A 26691-nucleotide genomic window follows, 5' to 3' on the forward strand; every position below is an offset into this window, starting at 1 on the left:
TAGGAAACTAATCTTTCTGAGTTCCTTATCTTCAAAGTAAGAGTGCTAATACCTGACAGTTGTCTCACTGTTTCTGCCTTACCACACTTCTTCCCTAAGCCATTCCCAAGTTCTCAACTCCCTCATTTGCTCATGCTTTTTTCTCCTATTAAGTGCCATAACTAATGGGTACACATTTTATCCACATTTTAAGACACAGCTCAAACCAAGTCTTGTTTATGTAATTTTGACATGGTCATTCCAGGCCTTCTTGATCCATCCCTTCCCTGAATGACCACAGTAATTGTACCCCTTATTTGGCAGTTGCAACATTCTTGTGAAATTGAGTAGTTGTGCACCCTGTGTTTGTGATGAATTTTTATATTGACAGGCTTTTTTTTGGTGAGTATGTATATCTTGTTCTGTCCAGGTATGTTGGAAGTACTTACACATAAAGTTATAGACTATTGTTATTTCTTTTCTATTTTCTGTAGTGAGAAAGGATATATGATGTAACTTGCTTAGACGAGTAGAATGTGTCAGAAGTGATTTGCAAGTTCTGGGCCCTAGGACTTGAGAGTCCTAGTAGCTTCTCATTTTGTTGTTTTGTAATGCTGAGTTCACTGTATAATGAATTTAGGCTGTATTTATGAATGGTTAGAGACCATGTGTGGCAGGATGTCCAGCCATCAGCCAGTACCAATGCTTCAAACACGTGAATGATGCCATTGTAAAGTTTTTAGCCCTGGTCAAGCTGGCAGCTGACAACAGCTGCATAAATGATCCTATGCAAGATTAGCAGAATCTCCCAGCTGAACAGATTCATGAGAACCATTAACTCATTTTAAGCCACCAGCTAAAAATGGTGCTACTTTTAACTTCTAACTTATGGAGAAGTCTACAGTAGACTTAAGTTGCAGAGCTTCTGGTTGGTTCTGTTCTCTCAGTTCTCCACTGTTAATACTCTATAGTTATGTACCTAAGTGCCACAGAGCAGTTGTGAAAAGTAAGGAGATAGATGTAGGAACTATTATTAAATAATGCCTTCTGCAACCTCTTTCCATTCTTAACCTTTTTTAATGTGTGTGGAGCCAGTATTCAGAGTGCAGCTCAAAAGTGGCAGTCAAGACTAGAGGGCAGAATTCTTTTCATTAGACTGTCTTACTCATTCTTGTGGAAGCTGGTACTGTTTAACTTCTGCCTGTTATCCTGCAGCAGAGTTGTACTATTGTTCTGGTTGTCAACCAAAAAAAGATTGAGGTTGTAATAAATAATAAAAAACATTTATTTGAGCAAAAGTGTTGCGATCTGAGAAAAGCAGAATCAGTTAGCAACCAAAACTGCACTCTGGAGAGAACAAAGAAAGGTAGAGTTTATAAAGGCAAAGTCCATAAACTGTAATTCTATCATGCAAAAAGGAAGGATTGCTGGATTGGTTAATTCCAATATGTAAACAAGGGAGGTGAAAACTACTAGAAAGGAAGTCCATGTATGTCCAAGTAACAGTTCTAGGATGATGATAGCTCCAGGATGTTTATGGTTCATTCTTGAGCTGAGTTTGTCAACTGGTTTGTCATCTTATAGCAGCACCTCTGAGAACTGAGGAACAGATGTGCATAGACCCCATGTTCTTATAGCCTCCTGACTCTTAATAATGACTCAGCAAAGTTGATTCCATTTTATAGGAAGGGGCAAAAGTAGGTTTATAGCTGTATGGAAAGTAATATAATTAATAAATAATAGTGTAAGCATAAACTGTTTTGTAAATTCATAACTATAAACCTACTTTTGCTTCATCTTGTGTATTCTCCATTATTATGGTAAAGCTTGCTCTGTTACTTTGTACTTTACAGGGAGCTCTACAGGAGAATGGCCATAGGACCATTGTTTTGACCTTTTGTTATTTTGCCCCTATACACCAAGATGTTGTGGTAGGAAAAGGTAGAGCTCCTTGGCACCTAACTACCGTATTTGCTGTATATAGTGCACTCCCAAGTATAATAAGCAACCATGTTTTTGGCCTAAATTTTCAGGAGAAAAAAATCTTTAGCTTTAATTTTTAAGTCAATTATTTATTTACATTTAGGTTTTTTTTTTTTGTATCACAAAGGAATATTAGCATTTATTTTGAACATATTATGGTAAAAGAAATTTTATATAACAAATAATTACAAAACACAAAAACCAATACAAGATATTTCAGGTACTACCTATGTATAATGTGCCTCCTTATTTTTCCCTCAAACATTTGGGCAAAAAGAGTGCACATTATACATGGTAAAGTACAGCATCTTAGTGGAGGAATGGTGATGTTGAGGAATGAAAGGCCTGTCACAATTGAGGTTGGGCTTGAAAGACTTCGGGCATTTTTCAGAAATGCCTGAAATGTGTCTTTCCAGGTGACTGATTCAGTAATATTTAGTGTGGCTCCATAGCTTCCACAGTGAGATTTTGCAAAAGGAGAAAATTAGCTTGATAATTTAAGGAGAAAAAGTTTATTCTTGGTTATTCTAACCTCACCTACTTTTTCTTCTGTATCATTTTTATCTCTTATTTTAGAAAATGTGTGAAAGTTAATCTTTATTTTTTAAGATAACTTGGAAATAGTGTTAACGTTCTGAGCAATTTCTAATATCAACACTACTGTAGAGTGATGCTCTGTGTGACGCCACTGTCTTGACCGATGACTATAGAACCAGCCATAGGGATTAGGGACAGGTGTTCTACTATTCTGGAAACTCACTGGGAGCTTGGACTGTGTCCTGTAATTTCTTGTGTCCCAGGGCCTTCCAGTAATGCCTCATACATAACAGACCTCATTTTTATTTAGCTCACTAATGAATAACTGCTGTGATTACAGGTTCCAGTTAAACTTCAGACCTCAGTTTCCTTTTTGAACTTTTCTTTACTGGAGGGCAAAACCTGGCCAGGATCTGGGTGGCAGAGATTTTTGCCTCCTCTCCCTCCAAATCTTCCCTCACCTCCTTTTTCAAGACTTCCATATCCTCTCCTGTTTATTTTCTAAGTTTTCTGAATCATTTAAAATATAAAGTCTTTATGAAATTCTGCTGCTATTGTAGTTGCTTTGCTTTTGCTTTCTCTTTTTATGATTTAATTGTAAATGCTTAGAAAATTCTTCCTGAGGGGGAAAGTTTATAGAGAACACATATAATCATTTGCTTGTGTAGCTAAAAAATCTCTCTGAAAGGACACACAGGAAGTGGGACATTATTTGCTCTCAGACAGAGAAACTGGGTGGCTGGGGGGCAGGAGTGGGGAGGAGGTCTTGCCCCCTTGTACTTTGTGAATTTGCAGCTGTGTAACTGGTATTCCCTGAATACATATGAAGGTAGAGATGGAGAAAAAGCACAAAAGCTGGGAAAAGGCACAAAAAAAATTCAGTTTACTAGGAATGAGAATTGTCTGTCCTTCCTTCCCTCCCTCCTTCCTTCCTTCTTTATTTTTTAATTAAGAAAAAGAAAAGAGAGGACCCAGTCTGTTTAACGCCTAGGGGCTTCCGGTGTCTTTAATTCTGTGTACTTGGTACACAGGAGTTTGTGACCAACTTTTGAGTGTGCTAAGCCTAATTTATTTGTTAGAAATCTAAGGGAGGGCTTTTATGCAATATGTCTTTTATAAATCACAGTAGAGAGACTGGAATGAATGGGATCATTTTTCTCTTTGGAAATGGGGACTTTGCTCTCTTGCCTGTTGCTTCCCAGGTAAGCATGAAGTCTGACCTCCTTTCTCTGAGTCAGAACAGAACTAGGCCAGGTTTGGAATAACAAGGGTTTGAAGATGGGTAAAGAAAACTCATTGGGCATGTAACCTTGGGAAATTACTTACATTTAATTGTTTCTTCATCTGTAAAATAGGGGTGTTAATACCTACTTTATAGAGTTGGTTGTAGAGATGGTATGTATAAATCATGTAGCACAGAATCTAACACTTCAGATTCAGTTAAAAAGGGTGTTATCATCATTATTTGTTAGTGCCTGTTGATTTTAGGCCCCTTGAAGGAGTCAGGGATATAAGATTCTTTCCACCGAGCATGAAAGCAGATATTTAGGGAAGGAAGGAGTGTACCAGTTATCTGTTGGTGTGTAACAAACCACCACAAACTTAGTGGCTTAAAACAACAATAATATTTCTTACAATTCTGTGGTTTGGCTAGGTGGTTTTTCTGCTTGTCTCCTTAGACTTACTTGCGTAGCTGCAATCAGAACATGACTGGAATGGCCGAAGGGTCCTGGATTAATGCGGACTCTGGCCAGCAGTGTCTGCGGCATTGTGGATGTAACAAAGAAATTCCATGGACTATGGAAGTCCTGTGGAGAAAAAAGAATGTCATAGCCAGTCTCTGAGAGAAGAAGCACCCCGACCCTTGCCTGGACAGGCTTTTATTGCTTTTCTGGGAGCATTTCCTCAAGGAAGGTCTTCATTCATCATTGTCAGGCAGTAATGATCAAACGTAGATAACATACAAAGAACTATGAGGGCTTATTCTGAGTCAGGGTCAGTTAGCTAAAGGGCTATAAAACTTTGGGGAACAAACTCATTTGATGCTTGGACCCTTATCAGAAAATTGAGGACTTTCTTAGCAAAGCAGGTTTCACAGGATTTTATGCATTCTTTCTTTGACTTGATTGACCCAGGGGAACCACCTGTTCCTGCCCAGGGCTTCACTGCCCTCTGTCATTGTTTCAGGCTTAGGTGAGCAGGGGAAGTAAGGCAGCCAAGAGATTAGGAGACTTCTTACAGACAGAATGAGGACTCAGGCTATGGCCAAGCTGATGGGTGAGAGTCCATCACCCCCTTTTTCTATAGCCCCCTAAGTCCTTCCCTGAGGGCCCCTTGGAGACCATACCTGTCTTAGGTTACCCCTCCCTTGAGGAATCTTACCCGTCATTGTCTAGTGGGTCAGGTGCAGGGTGAAGTAAAGGAGGCAGAGGCAGTGCCCTGCCAGGAAGATAAGCTTTGTCTCCTTAGTGGCTTATGGTCCCAAGGTCTCTCACTCAGCCTAAGCCATGGGGGGTTACAGCTTTTGAAATCAGGCAGGGCAGTCCCCAACACTGGACAGCCTCACTCATGTCTGACACTTATTGCTAAAGTCAGTTGGAGCTTGTGGCTTCTTGTGTTTAGGAAGCTAGAGAACAGCTTCCTTACAGTGTGGCAGTCTTAGGGCAGCATTCTGAGAGGGCAGGCTCTGGTGCTTGCTGTCAGATGCCTGCTTGCTTTGCAGTTGCTGATTTCCAGCTGGCCAAAGCAAGTCGCAGGGCCAATTCGAGAGTCACTGTGGGAGGTTGATAGGGGACTTAAGAGTTGGAAAATTTTAGTTTAAGGTAAATAGTTATAAGCTTAGCAAGTAATGTATATGTTAAAGCTTTTGTTTCAGAAACTACAGATAAGGTCCACCCTGGCTCCTGGGAAAACAGCTGACCTCACCACCTGGGGCACCACTAAAAATTACCACCTGGGGATAAGTGGAAGCATCCAGGCCATTGTGTTTCAGGGAGGGGCAAATGACCACCTGCCTCTGGGAACAGCTAACTGACCAGGACAGAAATGTTGCAGTTTCTCCTACCTGACCCTCCCTGAATTTCAAAACCCCTTGCTGCACCTTGTTTATTCCCTGCTACAAAAACCTTGAGCTGGAAAGAAAAGACAAGAACCCACAATCTTCTCAGATCACTGGCCATCTGAATAAAGCTTCTCATAAAGATTTAATCGCTGTCATTGCTTATTGGGTTTGGTAGTGACAGGCAGCCTGAACTCCGGTGTCTTTTCCAGTTTCAATGTGACTTAGAGTCCACTTTGGTCAGGGAGGGGAAGCAAAGAATTTGTGGCCATTTCACAAGCCCAGCCTTGATCTGCTTCTTGGGCTAATATTGGGTCTAGAAAGAGAAGGTACTGTTGGTTTCTTCTGTATTCCTGTATCACTGATAACTTCTTTAGTCTAGCATATGAGCTGTTACGGAACTGGAGATACTTTGTTTGAATTAAAAATTGGACAGAAAGGTAATAGCTGCTGTTACGTATTTAAAGATCTTGTGAGGGAGAGACCACATCCAGGATGTGGAAGTGACTGGAAAATAGATCCCTCCTCCCTTTAAGGAAGGATTGCCATGTGAGATAGTGAGTTTTGAATTTCCTCCTGCCCCTAGCCTGCTGCATTGTCAGAAGCAGTAAAGCAGATGAGTAAGCATGCACCAGGGGCTCTGAAGGCACATTTTCCTCATTGAATGACTTGACTTACATGATTCCTGTTGGTATCAAAAATCTGATTCTTGAATTTGCAAAAGCCATTGTGCTTTTTGTACTGACAGGAGGGATGGGGCTGCTTGATGTTAGGGAAAGAATCACTGTGCTCCAAATGGAAGAATTACCTTGCATAGAATTTTAATTTTACTTGGTAAAGTAAACGCACTTGGTAAGTTTAGATTTTCCTGCTAGAACCTCTGAGAGTTGGGATTCTTGTTGGCTGTGAAAAAATATTTCTCTTTAGCATTGTCAGTGTCAGGGAGATGCTGCATCTTGAAGGTAGGTTTCTTGTGGGTCTTTTTAGGTTAGAATAAAAGGCATTGAAGTGAAAAATCAGTGTGCAAAATTGTTCCAGAAGCTGTAGATTAAATGGTCAGCTTGTTCATTTAATGAAAAGGATTTTGGTACTTTTTCTGTATCACGTGTTTTGTCCTATCCCAGACGTGATTTTGAGATCTCCTGCTTTTGTAACAAAATGCCAGGCCCAAATGGTGTGACTGTCTGTCAGTGGAGAGCACTGTGCCAGTAATTGAACAGAATATGAGCTGATTTCATTTTTTTCCTTCATTACTTTTTTTGTTGGGAGGAGGGTGTGGCTACTTCTCACTCTGTTGTAAACCTACTAAGCAAGAAGTTTAATGTAGGTACTGGCTTTGACTTTGGTTAATGTTGCCATGCTTATCACTTTGGTTAATGGTATTCTGTGGAGCCCTCTCCATTTCTAACATTTGGTTGTTTAGAAAACTGAGAGTAAGGCAGTAAGCTCCAGATACAGAGTGGTAAGGTTTTGGTGGGAAGTGAAATTTAAGCTACAAATAAACATGCCAGCTAAAGCAGAGATGGTGCTTTTACGAGCTGGAAAATTGTGAAAAACACTCAACCCACCGACTGTATAGCTCATTGGCTCTTTGATTTAGGCTTCAGTGTTTCTCCTGATAAAAATAATAATTACTATTCTGATATGGTTGCCAAGCATTTCTGATTCTCCACTTGTGAATAGATTCTGCAGCATGAACTGCTTTGTCTTTGATACAATGTTTTAGAACATTTTGAGTGTTATGTTATCTGTGCTGATTTGTTATTCTCTCCTCTTACTTTTCAGAATGGACTGCTGAATTCCAAAGTATTTGAGATCCAATAGAACATCACTCTGCCACTCACTCCTTTATCTTTTACTAGTTATTTAAAAACAACTTTTAATACCCTACCAGCTGCGCATCAGACACACATGGTGCATTGTTGCCATTCCCCGGATTACATCTTTGAAACACGGACTCTTAATAATCTTCAAACAAAGAGACAACCTCCTGGGAACGTTTACTGCGAGGGTGTCACCGTGACTGCCCTCTAACTTTTGCTGGATCTGGATTTGAATTTCACTATGGAGCCTCGCATGGAGTCCTGCCTGGCACAGGTGTTGCAAAAGGATGTAGGTAAACGACTGCAGGTTGGCCAAGAACTTATAGACTATTTCTCAGACAAACAGAAGTCTGCTGACCTTGAGCATGACCAGACCATGTTAGACAAACTTGTGGATGGACTTGCTACTTCTTGGGTGAACTCTAGCAATTACAAGGTAAGCTGTGCATTAGAAGGTACTCTGGGTGGCTGGTCTGCCTTGGTGGATCAGAATTGGTACTTAGGAAAAAAATCCTGTTTGAGTGGTGAGCATGATTCCTTGCCTTCCAATAAGACACAGAATGTGAAGTGTTAACCTTCCCTGGAATCCTGAATTTCCCTTTCAGAGCAGATACAGAGCAAAATCCAAAACAGAGTTCCAGAACAATACACAGGTAGAAGCATTCTCTGGCACCAGCACATCCACCGGTGCCTCGGCAGAGACGTGCTCCTTCAGGCCCCGACTCTTGGCAGAGACATGCTGCTTTGCCTCAGACTGAAACACTCATCAGCCCCAAACAACCCTTCCTGGGTTCTGAGCAGCAAAGGCATGCTCCCCAACCGGTTACAGGCGACCTTCTGTATGTCTTACAGGTGACCTTAACTAGGTCTTACAGGTGACCTTAAACAGGTCTTCAGATACAGAGGGTGTCTGATCAGAAACAGAACCAATGGGAGAGACTTGCTGCTTTCCCATAAAACCAGAAAACGAGTAGTTGAGGTTTCCTTTCCTCCAGGTTTAAAACTTTCACAACCTTTCCTACATAGTTTTACCCATCCAGATTTAACCATAATTCACTTTTAATCCCTGCTCCTTTCCCACACTGGGAAGGACTATACTTAAACTCAGTATCTGGCATCAAAAGTCCCTAGATTCGCAGGGACATTGTGCAGCTTTCTGAAGCTTACACCTTGCAAACCCCCTATAAATCAGATGGTCACCCTTGAACCCCAGTTCACGACCTTCAGAACCAGAGCTCTCCCTATCAGAACCAGTTGCACAGAGCACCTGCCTGGTGCAGTGCCCACACAGCAGCAACACGCAGCCCATAATCTGAAGAGAACCCCTGGCCCACCACCTTGCCCAGCTCCAAGATGGCGGAACTCTCAGGTGACCCATCATCCAAGATGGCCGCCCCCATTCATGCAGGTCGTCCAAGATGGCGACTTGCATGCATGACCCATCTTCCATTGTGGGGCACTCACGTGGCTCATCCTCCATTTTACCCAAAATGGCGGCACACCCACGTGGTTTGCTGTCTGATCCCCACCCTACAAGCAGGCTTGGCTTACAGAGCCTAGGGGTTTGCTTCCTCCCCAAACCTGAGTACAGGTTCCCTTAGTGCCGTCTGGGCTCCCCGAAACTGTAAGCGAGCAGAGAGGGGCAACCTGGGAGCAGCACACTAACCAAACCATCATCCACAACTCCATTATTCTGACAGTGTTCAGAAACCAGTTTTCTACAAAACCATTTCACTTCTTTGCTCTGTTCCCTGATCCGTTTCCTTTTCACCTTTCTGGGCGTGATTAGGTGGCCGATGCCCTCGGGAGGAGTGCGGAGAAATTCTCGGAGACTGGGGAAAATCCTGAGGGGGTGGGTCTGCCACGGGCAGTTATCCTCCCGCTGGAGTCGCCAAAACTGTTACAGAACGGACCCGAGTGGGGGAGGGGTGAACAATACACTCTTACCAAGTGGTACCCCCCACCGGTACTAGTGTTAGAGAGCAGACCCAAAGGGGGGGGTGCATGATACACTGTTACCAAAAGGACCCCCCACTAGGTTCATTATGCCTGTTGTCAGAGGAAAGACATTTTTCAATGCCAGAGACTGGTGAAGAGGAAAGGGCTTATTTATTTAAAAGCTATACAGACTTAAAGTAGTGACCCAATGTCTTCATTAAAATACTAAAGTCCTTTAGGATACCCACAGACACCCACAGTCCTTCCTTCTCCCTCTACCCTAATCTGGGGTACCGTATCTCAGGAAAAGAAGCAGAAATCCGTGGTTCAGCCTCCTGGCACCATAAGCTGTGTCACCACCACAGTCTCCAGTTAATCCAAAGCCATGTGGTACTTTCTCATGGCCCACCAGCAAGAGTCCTTTCACCCCTTTCCTTCCAGGCAAAGTCTCTCCTGCTTCCTAAGCCACGTGGCAAAAGGGAGCACCCCAAAGCCGTGTGGTTCTCTCCCAGCAAAGCTGTGGGGGTCCCCACTCTGCCAAAGCCCTGTAGTTCTCTCCTCAATGGCTGTGGCATCTGGGTTTAAATCCCCACACCATTCTTCTTCTGCAGCCCCATTTCCGACTCCTCCTACAATCAGTTACACCTGCCAGCATTCCTGTATTCTTCCAGCTTTACTGCGCTGCTATCGTAAGTCTGGGCAGGTGTGTCCCCGTGGTGTGGAGCCAGTGTTCTCCAAGCTCTCATGCAGGTGCTGTAACCAGAGGGAGCTGCCCCTCGCAGTTCCATCTTGGGTGGAAGTCACTCCCATCCCCTTGGCTCAAAGCATGGCCACAGCTATTTAACATATCTGTGCAACCAGTTAAAGGTTATAGATATGTTAAATGACCACACCAGAGGTTAGCTGCAAAGCTGTTGCTATGCAAAACAGCTCTCAGTGGCCCTGCTCCATGTGTCCCTTCCCCCAACTCAACACCTGTGGGGGGTGATGAGGACATCCTATATATTTTTCTAATATTTCCTGGACACCTTGAGTTATGTACCCCATTGCAAATCCCAGTTTGGGCTCCCCCCCTCTTGGCTGCACCCTGTTACAGTTACTTTGGAGATATGCAGTAAGCATTTGCTGCTGCTTCAACTCAGGGTGAGGGAGTTTTAGCAAGAGCAAGTCACAAAGCAGCCTAGGTATAATGCAGGCCTGATTTCTCATGGGAGAATCGATCCGTAGGTTTGGCTCCTGCAAGCCACAGTGTACCTGTTGGGCTTTTTAATAGGGCTGAGCTACAATTGCCACTGCCAGGCAGATTGGTTACCTACAGGCAGTGCACAGAAATAATTAATTGTTAAATTGCATTATATTTGTAGTGGTCTTAATGGTGAAGTGGAATTATATAGGGCTGCAAAGACTTAAAAGGAGGGGGTTTCAAAGGGTTCAGAGAAACCTCTCTCTTTTTTGTTCCTCTGTTCAGGGCAGCACTATCTCTGTGTAAAGTAAAGATTGAGTTTCTCCTTAAGTTTGAACACAGCGTTACCCCTGCCTTGGATCAAGTAGGCTGGAGGAGGTATTGACAGATAAGGGAAGTTCCTCTCATTTCCTTTGCCTATCGCTAAAACCTTGGCTTTTGTTGAAATTTTTATCTTTCCCTTTGCATCCATGAGAGGAGAGCCAGAAAAAATGATTGGATTCTGATTAAGTGACTTCTGTTTCTTTTTCTGGTAGTCTGCTTGGTGTTGCCATCAAGTGATGCATCCTCTCAAAAGTCGTTTGTTCTTCCCAGGTTTTTGCTGCAAAGTTATTCTGTTGGTTGCAAGGGGTGAAATTTTCTGATAGAATTTTAACCAACAGTTGCCTGTTTTGTAAGTGGAAAAGCTGTAGTGAGCAGTACTAACCAAAAGCAAAAAGACCTCAATAAAAGGTATTTCTAGGAAATTTATGTGGATTGTCAGATAAAAATGGTGTCCTTGATATATGTGATTAATGTTTTCTTTTCTATGTGTGTTTATGCATATGCAAGGGCAGAAGAATATATTGGATATAATTCAGATTTGAGTACAGTCTGGATTCCTATCCTGGCTCTGCCAGTTAGACTTTTGAGCTTGTAACTTTGCTCATCTGTAAAACAGGTTTAATGATTCCTATTACATAGCATTAGTATGAGGATTCAGTGAGCCAATGTACATATGGTGCCAACAGTCCTTGGTATGCAGCATGTGGTCAGTAAAAGGAAGATAATGAAGCCATTAATGTAGTTTTGGGGCCAAGTGATAACAAGATCTGTAGAAAGTTAACTGTTATGTGGGGCTGAGGTTGCCTGCCTTCGTGTAGTCCTTGTCAGCCTATGCTCTGGAACAGAGGGCACAGATCTTTTGTAATGCTACGAGTCTCTCAGCTTTACACTGTTGATAGTGAAGTCCCTGAACAGAGCAGCAGCCGGCTGAGAATTCTAAGGGTGAGTTTATAACCTATGGGTAAAAGCCCATCCTTTAATTTCACTTGTTTGTTTTATTTTTAACACTTATAATTTGCCATGTTTCAGAAAGCTACCCTTTAAATAAGGATACATATAATAGAAGAATGATTAATTGAATGTCAAAGCAAAAAGAAAAAGAAACACCTGGGTTGAGAAACTGGAGCCAACAATGAGACTGATGAGTACACGGTAGCTAATGTTTACTAACAGCTAACATTTACTAAGCATTCATTATGTGCCTGCAACAGTTAAGTGCTTCAGACTCATTGCTTCGTTTAATCATGGTGTAGATACTATATGATAAGCCCTATGATTATTCCCATTCTGCGGCTGGGGAGACTGTTCAAGAGAAGGGAAGAAACTTACCGAAGTTTGTGTAACTAGAGAGTGTAAGAGGCAGGATTCTAATTTGGATAGTCTGACTTCAGAGCTCACATCTGAATTGATATGCAATACTTTCTTCCTAATATTACAACAATATCAGTAGCTCATTTATCAGAGCACAAAAGAAAAGAATGTAAAGATAACCCACAGTTAATAATGATTGCTTTAGGAGTTTAGGTCTTGAGTGAGAGAGAAGCAAATCATTTTGTACTTAAATAAAAAACACGAATCTTCAAGATTAATGGCAGTAAAACAGTTCGTTGACTGGTGCTAGTAGAATCATGATATATACTTCTAGAATTTTCTATTTTGGAAAATACATGACCTACAGGAAAGTTTCAAAAAAAGTACAAAGAAGCACTCTTTACCAACGCCACGAGTTGGAGACAACCTAAGCGGTCATTAGTGGATAAATGAATAAAAATAATATTTGAATATATACACTGAAATATTATTTGGCCATAAAAAGGATGAAATCTTGCCATTTGTGACAACATGGATGGACTCAAGGGCTCTATACTATCTATACTAAATGAAATAAGACAAAGGCAAATGCTGCATCATCTCACTTACATGTGGACTCTAAAAAAAAATACCAAAGCCCCTCCCACAAACCAAGCTCATGGATGCAGAGAACAGATTGGTAGTTGTCAGGTGTGAGGGTTGGGAAGTTGGGAAGAAATGAATGAAGAGTAGTCAAAGGGTGCAAATTTACTACAAGTCATGGAAATGTAACAGTGTGGAAACTATAGTTAGTAATACTGGATTGCACATTTGAAAGTTCTCACTGTAAATCTTAAAAATCTTCCCATTATAAGAAAAAAAAATCTGAATGTGTGTGGTGGTGGATGTGAAGTAGACAGACTTATTGTGATCATTTCTCAATACATAACAAATATTGAATCATTATGTTGTACACCTTAAACTAGTATAATGTTGTATGTCAATTATACCTCAAAGAAAATGTGAAGAATAACCATGTTTCATCCAGAAGCTAATACTTCACTACTGGTTTGTTTTATTGTTCTCTCTATATGCATGTTGTTGTAATTTGTGAACTGTCTGAGAGTTAAGATGTAGACATAATGCTCCATTGCTTCTAAATATTCGTGTCTGTTTCCTATATGTGAGGTCATTCATTTATGTAATCTTAGGACAGCTATCTAAATCAGTGTTAGGATTGATATGGAGTACTAATATCTAATCTATGAACCTTACTCACATTTGACGTTTTGTTCTATTAATATCCTTTATAGAGAAAGGGAAAATTCTTCTTTCTGGTCCATGATTCAATCAAATATCATAGGTTGCATTTAATGATCACAAGTCGCACAGGTTTCCTTTAATCTGGAGCAGTTGATGTTAGAATTTCCTTGTTTTTCTTGACTTAATAGTTTTGAGTGTAGTACAGTCCATTTATTTTGTATAGCCTTTCAATTTGAGCTTTTTTGATATATCTCAAATTTCTGAATTTTGATTTTGATTAGATTAAGACCACATTTTTGTCAGGTATATTGCAGTGGTGATGTTGTATCCTCAGTGCATCATAACAGGAGGTACATGGTAGCTCTTTGGCCTTCCTGGTACCAGAGGTGTTTGCCAGGTTGTTTCAGAAAGTTGCTATTTTTTACTTTTATAATTAATAGGTAGTTTGTGGAGAGATACTTTGAGGCTATATAAATAATCCTGTTTGTTATAAAATTTCACCTGTTAATTTCAGCATCCATTGATGATTCTTGCCTGAAATAGCTATTACTATGTTGGCTGCTAAAGGGTGATTTAATAATTTCATCATATCTTTATTTATTAGTTGACTCTATATAATTTTGAAATGTGTATACTATGTCTTTTTGTATAGCAGGAGTTAAGTGTATATTTTGATAGTTATCCCAATAGGAACTAATGTGAGGGAAAAAAATGTTTAAAAATAGTCTTATCTTAGATACATTTATATTCATATAGATTTTAAGGCAACCTAATAATTTAGAAGCATACAATAAACTAATGCAGTTAAGTTTGTGTTGGGCTCTGGGCTTCCTTGCAGCCAATGTAGAAATGGAGAGGTGGTCAGCTATAAGTTTTTTGTAACAACTGTGAAAGGAATATAGAAAGTCAAATAACAGCAAAATGTCTTCCTGGATTTAGCAAGTTAGACACTGCATGAAGGGAAAAAAGCAGAGCATGGAAAATGGGTGAAACAGAAGGTAGTACCAAGTAAGATCCAGGTTATTCAACTGTGCTATTCCTGTAGAAAGAACTCACGAGCTTGAGTTTTGAATTAAGAGAAATTTCAGATGGTATCCAGGTTGAAAAGAAAACCAAGATATGGCAAACCCCACTGAGTAATCTTTTTAACAGGTTGGGTAGAGGGAGAGTCTGTGACAAGGAAAATGGCAGAATCAGAAGATTGGAGAAATGTGGCTTGAAATAGAGAATTGAAGGTCAGCCTGGAGGAATTATCTGGCTACAGCTGCTTTTACATGGGATTTTTGGGTAGGGGGCAAAGATGGCTGTCCATTATGGACCACATAGATAGGGTTACAGATGAGGAGGGAGTGCTATCTGCCAGGTTTGATGACTCTTAGGAATTTCTGTGTTTAATCATCCTTAAAGGCTCTGTGGAAGAGATGGCCTTTAGTACTTTTTTGAATAAGAGAAGAGAGATGGCTCAGCAGGCTCTCAGATAAGTGGATGCTCATACACCAGTGAAGCTGAGCAATATTCTTAGAGGAACCTGGCAAAGTGGTAAGACCTCGAAACTGACTTGCCAGGCAATAGCAGCCATTGAAGGACCCTTGGGAAAGCATGGCAATTGCAGCATGGGTACCAGACTGCCTGAGGAGTTAGGGATCTGATGAAGGTCATATGGACTAGGACCAGGGGGAAGTGAGGGAGAAGCAAATTGCAATAAAGACATTATGGAGGAGGACTGGGTGCTTGTTTTTGGTATGTTTGAATGTATGAAGGACAAGGAAGAATGTGGGAAGTCTTCAAGATTTCAGGCTTCAGGATACAATTTGTTGGCTGTGAATAGCCTTGTAAAAATAAAGGGGTCAAGTTCTTGTCCAGCAGGATGTATTTGGGTGTGTGTGTGTGTGTGTGTTGATTTGGAGAGTGCATTTTAAGAGAAAAATGCCAAATAATTAATTTTTAAGAACAATTTAAGAAAGTAAACATGTAGAAAATTTTATCTTTGGCTTCTTACTTTGGCTGAGAATCCTAAGACTTATGTGTGTAAACCAATGGTTGTTGGAGCCAATTCAGTGCCAACAGGACTCCCCAATTTAGGGTGTGGTGAAGGTGAAGAAGGAAACTTTATTCAGTGCAAACAACTCAATGGTGATATAATATTACTATGAAAACAGCATGGGCTGTGGAGTAGCTTAATAGTGTTACAGCTCAATTATAAAGCAGCACAGGGCAGCCTGGCTCTACTTTCTTCTACTGCCAGACAGCTTTGCTCTGCTTTGCTCACTGCCAGTCTGGTCTGTTCTGCATTGCCCTGACCTTACCTTTCCACTCCTTTTGTATTTTGTCTGGTGTTTCAGCTCTAGCTGTAAACACAGACTTTAGTGGAAAGGGCAAGTACACTGTCTGAGTCAGAGGGGAGCTGGCTTGTATAGAGAGAAGGCTCTACCCTTGTCCCTGATAGGCCCTTGCTCATGCAAATGAGGACTCCAGATCCTCACAGTTTGATTGGTCCAAAAGGCATTGACTTTATTGGTCAGAATGGAACCACTCTGATTGGTTAAAGAAGATGCTAATGAGGATATAGAGTTCAGCTCTGACTGGATGGGGAGTCTCAGTCCTGTTGGTTGAACTACAGTTCCAGGAACTTCTTTATAAGGGCTGGCTCAGAAGTCAGAAACACAGCGCAGGCAGGTATTTCAATGCTGGCTTCTCCCTGAAGTGCTGCTTGTATTTGCATGAGAGGCCCCTGTTTAGAAATAGCTGCTCAAGATACGTTTTTAATTTGAGTCCAGTTAGCCACCAGGTGTCCTTGGAAGCTATCTTCTTTATCAGGGTCTTCATATCTTTGTGATTTATATTCAGCACAACACATTCTTGAGGCTGATCAATTGAAGTATTTTTGCAAATGCTAATTGTAAACAATAATTTTGTTTTTATTACAGTAAAAGTGATATGTCTATTGTACAAATAAGAACAAACCAACACTACTTCTGACAAAGTTACAGTGAAAAGTTGACAATTGCTCATGTTTATTTTTGCCATGAGATAACTATTTTTCATTTATATCCATAAAAAAAGATGGAGAGAATATTTATGTAAAACTGATTATAGTACTGATGCTATTTTGTTAGCTTTTTTTTAGGTCGAATGTATGTAATGATTATTTTTCTAAATCAATAAATTAGATAGCTTATGAATTAATGTAATTTTAATATATCATTTTCTTCTGCAAATGGTTAGCCATTATTTTTTTATCTATACTTTGTTGCTAACATCTAGGTCAGCAATTTTCAATTCATGTGCCATGGGAATGGTGTGCCACAAGAATTTTAAAAACATGTAATATCTGACTGTTTAGTCAGGGGCACTGACCTCTTTTACCTTAGATTGATTGTCAAACTTAAAAATGACAACAGCCAACACAACAATAGGTGTTTGGTATGAATGAATCAAAATTATACTTATTTTTTGGTCAGATTGTCAAAAAACATATTTTTGCATGCGTTGCAGAACTTTTGTAGTTACTTTATATATGCCATGATAAAGAAGGTTGGAAATTGCTGATGTAGGCAGCTCCTAGTATTTTTGGTCATAAGCATTACTACACTGAAAATCTTTGAACATACATATGTTTATACCCTCTCAGTGTTTATCTGTGCTTCAAGCTCTGAAAGGTTGAGTTGCTGAGTCAAAGTAGGCTGTCAGTGGTGCATCTAGTATATCTTTTAGTATATTTCCTTTTCAATGGATAAAAGCTATCTCTGTGTTGCCTGAAGTAGCATTGAAGAGTAATTCTGCTTTTGACACTTCAGATAAGAGCAAATCTTAGGATATAAAATACATAATTTTATTTTTGTGAATCCCGTTTCCCCCTTAAATGTCTACTGAAAATATGTTCTGGGTGTGGTGTATAATATTAACAGAGAAGGAGATGTCAGTAGTTAGGAGGAAGAAGTGCTGATACCTCAATAAAGTCCACTCTGAAGTAGATTAAAGAAGTTGGGTCTCTTTGTTGTTCTTTAATTCTATTAGCTTACTTTTTTTTCCTACACAGAGTGAGAATAATACTGATTATCTTCCAAGAGAGTTGTGAGGAAAAAACCATCACAATTCATTTCTTTGGAATGTTCCTCTCCTTTTTCCAAGTGCTTTCGTGGCTACTATTAACCTAAATGTCAGCTCATCTTAACTGGTCCGATGCTTAACTGGGAGATGCTAAATGATGGTAAGCAGATGACAGTTTTGTTTTTGTTGGGCAGTGAGGGATAGGTGTGTGATCTTACTTTGTTCTTCATATGATTCCAGACTAGCCTAAGGAATGTTAAAAAAAAACACACAACAGCTTTTAAAGAAAAAGAACTATTAATAATAACCTTTCTGATCATAATTAGGAAGTCAGATGAACTTTGTTCTTAATGAGAACTCAGTTTAAATGAGTTTAAACTGAAATGGGCATTACTGGGACAGATCACTGGTCAAGGTGGTGATTGAGATTACTGTGGAGATCCTGTTGGGGACTTGGGTCAGGGAGGGCTCTGATTCTGTGTGTAGTGGCTGCGGTCGGACACAGGCTTCTTTGTCCATGTCCCCTATGACCCTGGCTCACCACCAAGAGGAAAGAATTTCTCTTTTTCCAGCGTGGAGTAAAACAACCACAGACCCTAAAAGAAACCCCCAAACTCTTGACCACTCATTGTGGCCAGGGAGGTTTGGCAGTATAAGAAAATGGTGGCTCCCTCTCAGAAAACCCTGTGTTAGGGCTAGAGTTAAGGATGATGTGTTTCCCTAAAAGAAGAGGCTTGGCTGTGGGCAAGAGGCTCAGGTGTGATTTCTGGAGGAATGATGAATGTCTCTGGAACTTTGTATTTTAGATTGCTTGAGAGGCTATAGGGCTCTAGTGTGAAGGCTCAGATGTTTGGATCCAAGGCCTAGTTTGCATCACAGCTCTTCTACTTAGAAGTTGTGTGGATTTAGGAACGCCTTTGAACCTCTGCCTCCTGTGGTCAGGAGTGATGGACCTGAGGATTGAGTGCCCCTGTGTTCCACAGTGCTTGGCATAGTATTATGTCTTTGTATGCACCTCATTTCTCTTCTTTTCTCCTCTATTGATCCCATATTATTCGGGCTTTACTGTCTTCAAGTGAGAGCTTTTCTATCTTTCCCATTACCTCTAAACTGAGAACCTAGTTGTAGTGTTTATTATATTAGTTTTTGGAATTTTATTACCAAAATGCCAGTGTTTTTATGGGTATAATGCCATTCTTTCTGTACTTTACAAATCTGAAGCATGAATCATTTATGTATTGATGCACACAGAGAGTTATATGCTTCTTTAGCATTACAAATGTGCACTTACCTTGTCTGTCCTGTTCTAAACCATTCCTTGGGTATCGAGGCATATAACTAAGGAAGTGGGAATTGAAACCAGTGAGGTTGAGCCTCTTATGTTTTTTCATCTCCTCTATTTTTCCGAGAGCCAGTTTGAGCCCTTTACTTCTGCTAGAGCTCTGAAATGGAGTAGTTTTAAAATTAGGAGGGAAGGAGAAATATTAAGAAAATTAAGAGGAGGATATGGTAGGGGGGATCAAGAAATGGAAAGTTTCAGGCCTGTTTTCCATCCCTTCCCTGGGTCTGAGCTGCTTCCTTCTTTGCAGTGGCTGGGTTCCATGGCCTCTTCTTTTTCCAGATTTGTTTTCTTAGGGCCAGACCTTTTCTCTCCTAGGCTAACATTTTAGCCAGAATCAGCCTTCTGGCACAGTCATACTACTTTGAGAGAAATGTGTTTAGCGCAGGTGGGTGAAAGGCATTGCTTTTCACAGTAAGTATTGCTTGGGGGTTAACTACATGCTACCAACTGAGCCCTGAAGGGCACGCGTGGCAGACAGTGTTTGGGAGCCATTGTAGCTCTTCATGTAGAGTGAATGAGGAGGATTTTGACTCAAAAGGCCCCAAAGCACAGGTGGATGGGATGTATACACAGTGGAAGGATATGTATATAAACACACACAGAGTGGGGCAGTAGTAAGTTTACAGTTCATATGGAAAATAATATAATAATCACTAAATAATATAAGAATAAACTGATATATAAATAATATCTCACATTTTTAAAAAGGAGCAAGAAGAGAAGGGATTCTATAAGGGAAGGAATTTCATACATGTCTCACCAGCGCCTAATTAGTAAGAGTCCTCTTATCGGTAAGTTATAGAGAAGCTAAGTCTTGGGAGAATATAAAATTTTCATAGGCTTTTAACATGAGAGTAAACCAATCTATATGATTTGTTGGTAAGTCACATCCAAAATATTATGAAAAGACTAAGGACATGGATGATACCATACTTTCAACAGATCTGTTTCAAAAGCAACATTATGGAGATGCATTAATGAAGACTGAAGTCTGTTTTTTTAAAAAATATTTTTGTCTTCACTGGAAGACATGCTTATTGATTTCAGAGAGAAGGGAAGGGAAGGGAGGGAGGGAGAGAGAGGGAGAGAGGGAGAGAGAGAAAGACAGAAAGAGAGAAACATCAAGGTGAGAGAGAAACATGGATTGGTTGTCCCCTGTATGCGCCCTTGCAAGGGACTAAACTAGCAACCTAGGTTTGTGCCCTGACCTGTGTGCCTTGATCTTTTGGTTTATGGAATGATGCTCCAACCAATGGAGCCACACTGGCCAGCATAACTGAATTCTGTTTTAAACTTTAAAATAAAACATAGTAGGTGTTGACAACTAAATGAAGGAAGAGAAGGAACATAGGTGGTCTTTAGCCTGGGTTTTAGATTCACTGGAGTGAGGGTTCTTTTTTGTTTTTGTTTTTTTAATCCTCACCTGAGGACTTTTTTTTTTTTCTCTCTATCGCTCTTTGAGAGATAGGAAAGAAAGGGTTATTTAGAGAGAAGGGAGGGAGAAACATCGATGTGAGAGAGAAGCATCGATTGGTTGCCTTTTGTAGGCACCCCAACTGGAGATAGAACCCGCAACCTAGGCTTTTGCCCTGACCATGAATCAAACCCATGACCTTTTGGTTTGTGGGAAGATGCCCAACCAACTGATCCACACTGTCCAGGGCTTGTTTTTTTGTTTTTTTTTTTTTGAAAGAAGCAATTGCTTTATTATGGTTTGCAAATGCCGTAAAAAAACATAAAAAGAGTTTTAACATGTTTTTAATGTCTAGTTATATGCTAGATCTTGTGATAATTGCTTTCAATATTTTTGCTACTTAGTCACCATAAGAATCGTATTGTCAACTCCTTTTTAAATTTGGAAAACAAAATAAATACCACCCTCTCCTCCTTATAAAATTATTTGAATGAAAGCCTTTTTAAGTTCCCAACAGTCAGTGATGAAAATAACTTGCTTACTATGTGACTACCCAGAGATGCCCACACCTGGTGCCCATCTTTCTGGGCATGTCCCTTTGCACACTAGAATTGTGCACATTAGAATTGCACCGAGTGTGCTATCCTATATTCTACAGCCTGTTGTTTGTTTTACTCAATATACAAAGTTCTTGGAATTTTTTTGCATATTAAAATATTGTCATTTCTTTTGCCTCATGGTACTTCTTTTTATGTATGTTATGATTTACCTGATTGTTGTTTCCTGTTGGTAGAGATTTAGGTTGTTTGTACATTTTCACCATTTAAATAACGTTGTGATGATTATCTGTGCATATGGGTTGTATCTTTTTTCTAACCTTTGTCATGGATTTTCTCAAATATGCATAAAAGTAAAGAGAATGAAACAGTGAAGCTCCACACAACCATCATCCAACCTCAGTTATTAGCATCTTGCCATTCTTGCCATTCTTTTATTTTTAATAAAGATTTTTTATTTTATTATTTTTTAAGGTTTTATTTGTTTATTTTTAGAGAGAAGGGAAGGGAAAGTAAAAGGAAGAGAAACATCGATGTGAGAGAGAAGCATCTATCAGTTGCCTGTTGTACATGCCTTGACTGGGGACTGAACCCCTAACCCAGGCATGTACCCTGACAGGGAATCAAACTGGTGACCTTACACTTTGCGGGACAGTGACCAGCGAACTGTGCCACATTGGTCAGGACATAATTGCCATTGTTGTTTCATCTGTCTGTTCTCCACATTTTTCCCCTGCAGTGTTTTAAAATACATTCCACACATCATTATTATTTACCTGTGAATATTTCATATGTGTCTTGAATAATTAAGGACTTTAAAAAATAACCACAATCACACCCCAAAAAATTACCCAAAATTAAAATCATCTGATAACTACTCTATGTTCAGTTATCCTCAGTTGTTTAGAAAATATCTCTATAGTTGATTTTTTGACTCTGGATCCAAATGATGTCACGTTACCTTTTTTTTTGTTGTTAAAATTGTTAACAGTTTCTTACCTATCCACCTTTTTAAATATAATTTATTTGTTGAAGAAATTGTATCATTTGTACTGTAGAATCTTCCTCATTCTAGATTTAACTGATTGAACTTTTTTTGTATCATTGTGTCATCTAGCATGTTCTATGTCTGGAAAGCTGGTAGTTAGATCTGAGTCTAGAGGCTTGATTAGCTTCAGTCTTTCTTTTTGTAACAAATGCTTCTTGAGTGTTAGTGTGTTTATGCACTTGCATCACATTAGCAGACCCATACTGTCTGGTAGTCCTATTTTTGGTGATGCTAATGCTGATCTGTGGATTCAGCTGTTGTCACCATTCCCTTTGTCATATGTTTTCCCATCCAACCTTTCAGTTAATAGTTTTAGTAGCAGTTGATGATTGTTGCTTAGGTTTTCATTAGATAGCAGTAGGACAGTTTTTTAATTCTGTCATTTCCTTTCATTATTTATTAGCTGTGGTTCTTCTATAGAGAACTTGGCCCTATCAACTATTTGGTTTCTCTGAAATAGGTTATGCGTAGGAAACACAATTTGAGTGCTTTATTCTCTCCTTTGATTAATGAAGTTTCAGAACATATTTTGGTGCTGACCAGCCTCCAAAGATGACCATAGAGTATCCTTTTAGTACTAATGTAAGTAATGAATTTAAACATACTCGTGTGTTCAGCCCATTACATTTGAGCATCTTCTTCTACTGGGAACCCTCTTAAGTCATCAAAAGGGCAGACACTGAACTTGAAAGTTATCTTTCCCAGTAAAAGGAATTGAAGTGCCTTAGAGAAATAGAAATGGCTGATTCCATGTCTAGGCAGGAATTGTCCAGGGTGAGCCTGGGGCATCTTGTCAGGCTTGAAAGCAAGGAAGTCCTTGTATCTGGTTTTACACTGTATTGCAGTTTCCTGTTTGTGTAAGGCAAGGACAGGGACAGGTTTTGTTTTTGGAGTCTTACAACCCAGAACTATCCCTGCTAGAGGTACTGCATCCCATCTCCCACCCCAACATAAAACAAAATACTCAGTTGAGAAGTGCTCTTGGGATCTTTAGGAAGGCTCCATTGTCTTTTTAAATCCCTAGTAGTTTTCTCAGTGGTTTTCCAAGAGTTATTAGTGACTTCTTGGTAGCTGACTTTTTGGTGCACTTTGGAGTCCAGTCTTACTATGGCTTTCTTTCCTGTGTCCCTTATCAAATACAAGTAAAAGTAATGGTAGAATTTGACCACACCCAGACTATTTTTATAGATAAGGTAAATGGTAGCCTCAAATCATACATTGAGTCATGCAGTTTAAAGTGGATAGAGTATGTGGCTCCACACGGTTGCATTGTTCTTTTCTGTCACTTCTCCTTTTCTCTTGCATAGGGTAGTCAAAGTTTTGTGTTTTAGAGCTGATTTTCTGTATTTACAGCCAAATTAGTAAATTGTGTGTGTGTGTGTGTGTGTGTGTGTGTGTGTGTATGTGTGTGTATAAGAACTGAGTTTCTCATTACTTACATTATGTACAAGTTTTCATCTTTCATCAAATCTTATTTCTTCAACTTTGGACTAGAATTGATGCCTACTATATATGCCTTCAAAGCTTTCCCTGGTGTCTTTCTGAGACCATGTGCACCTTTTTTCTTTTTAAAGTACTGTATTTTGCCATGTACAAAGTGCTCCTGTGTATAATGTGCACCCACATTTTTGGCCCAAACTTTCAGGAAAAAAGTATTTCGTTTTTTTTTCAATCTTTTTTAAAAATTTTATTTTAATCATTGTTCAAGTACAGTTTTCTGCCTTTTACTCCGATTCCAGCCCACCAACTTACCTCCCATTACCACCCCCTCTAGTTTTTGTCCATGTATGCTTTAAATTTGTTCCTGTATATTCAATCTTATTAAAAACACTCAGTGAGGGTCACTCAGGACTGGTGATTGGTGTGACCAGAGGTGTCTCCACAGGACAGCAATTCCTACTCAGCCTAAGCTTCCAGCCAGCGGGCCTTGGGAAGAATATTCTTCAGTCATCCCTCAGGAATAAGAAAGTACTTTTTTTCCTTCTTTTTTTCCCATAATTTTTGTTATTATTTTTAATATATTTTATTAATTATGCTATTACAGTTGTCCCATTTCCCCCCTTCATTCCCTTCCACCCTGTACACCCTCTCCCACCCACATTACCCGCCTTTAGTTCATGTCCATGTGTCATAAGTTCTTTAGCTTCTACATTTCCCATACTGTTCTTGCCCTCCCCTTGTCTATTTTCTACCTACCATCTATGCTACTTATTTTCCATACCTTTTCCCCCTCTCTCCTCCTCCCACTGCCCTGTTGCTAACCCTCCATGTGCCCTCCATTTCTGTGGTTCTGTTCCTGTTCTAGTTGTTTGCTTAGTTTGTTTTTGCTTTTGTTTTAGGTATGGTTGTTAATAATTGTAGGCTTACTGTCATTTTACTATACATGTTTTTTTTACCTTCTTTTTCTTAAATAAGTCCCTTTAACATTTCATAAAATAAGGGCTTGGTGATGATGAACTCTTTTAACTTGACCTTATCTGAGAAGTACTTTATCTGCCCTTTCATTCTAAATGAAAGCTTTGCTGGGAGCAATCTGGGATGTAGGTCCTTGCCTTTCCTGACTTAGAATACTTCTTTCCAGCCCCTTCTTGCCTGTAAGTTCTCTTTTGAGAAATCAGCTGACAGCCTGATGGGAACTCCTTTGTAGGTTACTGTCTCCTTGCCTCTTGCTGCTTCTAGGATTCTCTCCTTCATTTTTACCTTGGCTAATGTAATTGTGATGTGCCTTGGTGTGTTCCTACTTGCGTCCAACTTCTTTGGGACTCTCTGAGCTTCCTGGACTTCCTGGAAGTCTATTTCCTTTGCCATATTTGGGAAGTTCTCCTTTATTATTTGTTCAAATAAGTTCTCCACTGGTTGTTCTTCTTTTTCTCCTTCTGGTACCCCTATAATTTGGATGTTGGAACGTTTAAAGATGTTCCGGAGGTTCCTAAGCTTCTCATTTTTTTGAATTCTTATTTTTTCATTCTTTTCCGGTTGTATGTTTCTTTTTTCCTTCTGGTCCACACCATTGATTTGAGTCCCAGTTTCCTTCCCATCACTATTGGTTCCTTGTGTATTTTCCTTCATTTCTCTTATCATAGCCTGCATTTGTTTGTGACCAAATCAACCAATTCTGTGAGCATCCTGATCACCAGTGCTTTAAACCTGTGCATCTGATAAGTTGGCTATCTCTCGGTTGCTTAAAAAAAACTGGCCCTGGGGCTTTTAATTCTGTTTGAGCCATCTTTTTTATTTTATTTCATTTTTTTTCCTTTGGTCTGGTTGTGCCTGTTACGTATGAGGGGCAGAGCCTTAGGTGTTCACTAGGGCAGGGTATTCCAGTCGCTGGGTTGTGACGTTGTATGTGAGTGCGGGGTCCGAGAGGGAACAATGTCGCTTGCTCTGCTCTCCGTGGGACTTGAGTCCCTTCTGCTGCTTCCCCCCGAGCTAACTGGGCCCCTCTGGTGTCAGTTCCTGTGTAGGTGGGCTTGTGCACACTGTGGGACCCTCCAAGGACCCCTCCTGAGAGGCTGGGAGTCCCTCCCTGCTCCTCGATCCCCACAGGTGTACTCAATCAGTGCCCCAAGGCTCTTTTTCCCAGTGCTGTGATCCTGGGTGGCACGCAGTGCCTTGCTTCACAATTGCTGCCTCTCAGGGTCTGCTGTTTGCCACCCCTTGGCTGGGGTCTGCCAGCTGTTTCTTGTGCACTCAGGGTCCACCTGCTGCGGTCTTGCGCGTGGATGCTTTATGCACCCAGTCCCAACGGTCTCTGCGCCGCAACCCATGCCTGGCTGCCCAATTCCGCCCCTCCTACCGGTCTGGATGAACGTGTCTATTTTCCTGGTTGTCCGACTTCCATTCAAATCAATTTTCTGTCAGATCTGGTTGTTATCTTGTTTCTAAATTGTTGCTGACCTTATTTTGGTTGTGCAACGAGGCACAGTGTGTCTACCTATAACTCCATCTTGGCCGGAAGTCTTTTTTCTCCTTTCGTTTTAATTTTTAAATTCAATTATTTATTTATACATAGATACGTGTTTTTTTGTATTATAAAAGAATTTTAGCATTTACTTGTGAACATGCTGTGGTACAAGAAATTTTATATAATGAATAATTACAAAACACAAGAATAGATACAAGGTATTTTGGGTACTACTCATGTATAATATGCATCTGTATTTTCCCCTCAAAAATTTGGGTCAAAAAGTGTGCATTATACACAGCAAAATACAGGTAGTTTTACCTATAACACCCTCCTTAATGCCTTGGCACATAGTTGTTGCTCAATAAAATTTGTCTAATAAATGAAAATACCCCTAACCTTTCCTGCCCATGGTATTCTATGACACTTTTTAAAAAGATTCTTTCAGCCCTGGCTGGCATAGCTCAGTGGGTTGAGCGCGGGCTGCGAACCAAAGTGTCACAGGTTCGATTCCCAGTCAGGGCACATGCCTGGGTTGCAGGCCATGGCCCCCAGCAACTGCACATTGATGTTTCTCTTTCTCATTCTTTCTCCTTCTCTTCCCTCTCTGGGAATAAATAAATAAAATCTTAAAAAAAAAAAAAGCTTATTGCCCATGTCTTAAAAAAAAGTTTCTTTCATTTATTTATTTTTAGACTCAGGGGAAAGGAGGGAGAAAGGGAGAGAAACGTCAGTGTATGGTTGCCCCTCAGTAGACCCCTATTGGGGACCTGACCTACAACCCAGGAATGTGCCCTGACTGGGAATGGAACCGACAACCACAGTTCACAGTCCAGCACTCAGTCCACTGAGCCACACCAGGCAGGGCCTTATTGGTACACCATTGACATTTTTAGTAGACAAATGAAAATAATATAACAAAGCCAGATTGCATAATATCTTGCTATTGCAGAGACTTGGTTGTCAGGGCTCCAGGGGTTTGCTTTGGTCCATTTTAT

At 40.2% G+C, this 26691-nt stretch overlaps 1 protein-coding gene across 31 annotated transcripts in view; it reads left to right on the forward strand.

Moving 5' to 3' along the window:
• CLASP1 (cytoplasmic linker associated protein 1) overlaps window positions 1-26691 on the forward strand; it is a 286688-nt gene that overhangs the window by 33722 nt on the left and 226275 nt on the right. For all 31 annotated transcript variants that reach the window (XM_045826128.1, XM_045826129.1, XM_045826134.1 and 28 more), the window contains exon 2: window positions 7343-7816. In XM_045826128.1, the coding sequence (XP_045682084.1) occupies window positions 7622-7816 (195 nt within the window). In that variant the 5' untranslated portion in view covers window positions 7343-7621. The remainder of the gene's footprint in view (window positions 1-7342; window positions 7817-26691) is intronic.

Source organism: Phyllostomus hastatus, unplaced genomic scaffold (genome assembly GCF_019186645.2).
Source record: "Phyllostomus hastatus isolate PE091 unplaced genomic scaffold, TTU_PhHast_1.1 phas_scaffold_60, whole genome shotgun sequence".
NCBI lineage: Eukaryota > Metazoa > Chordata > Mammalia > Chiroptera > Phyllostomidae > Phyllostomus > Phyllostomus hastatus.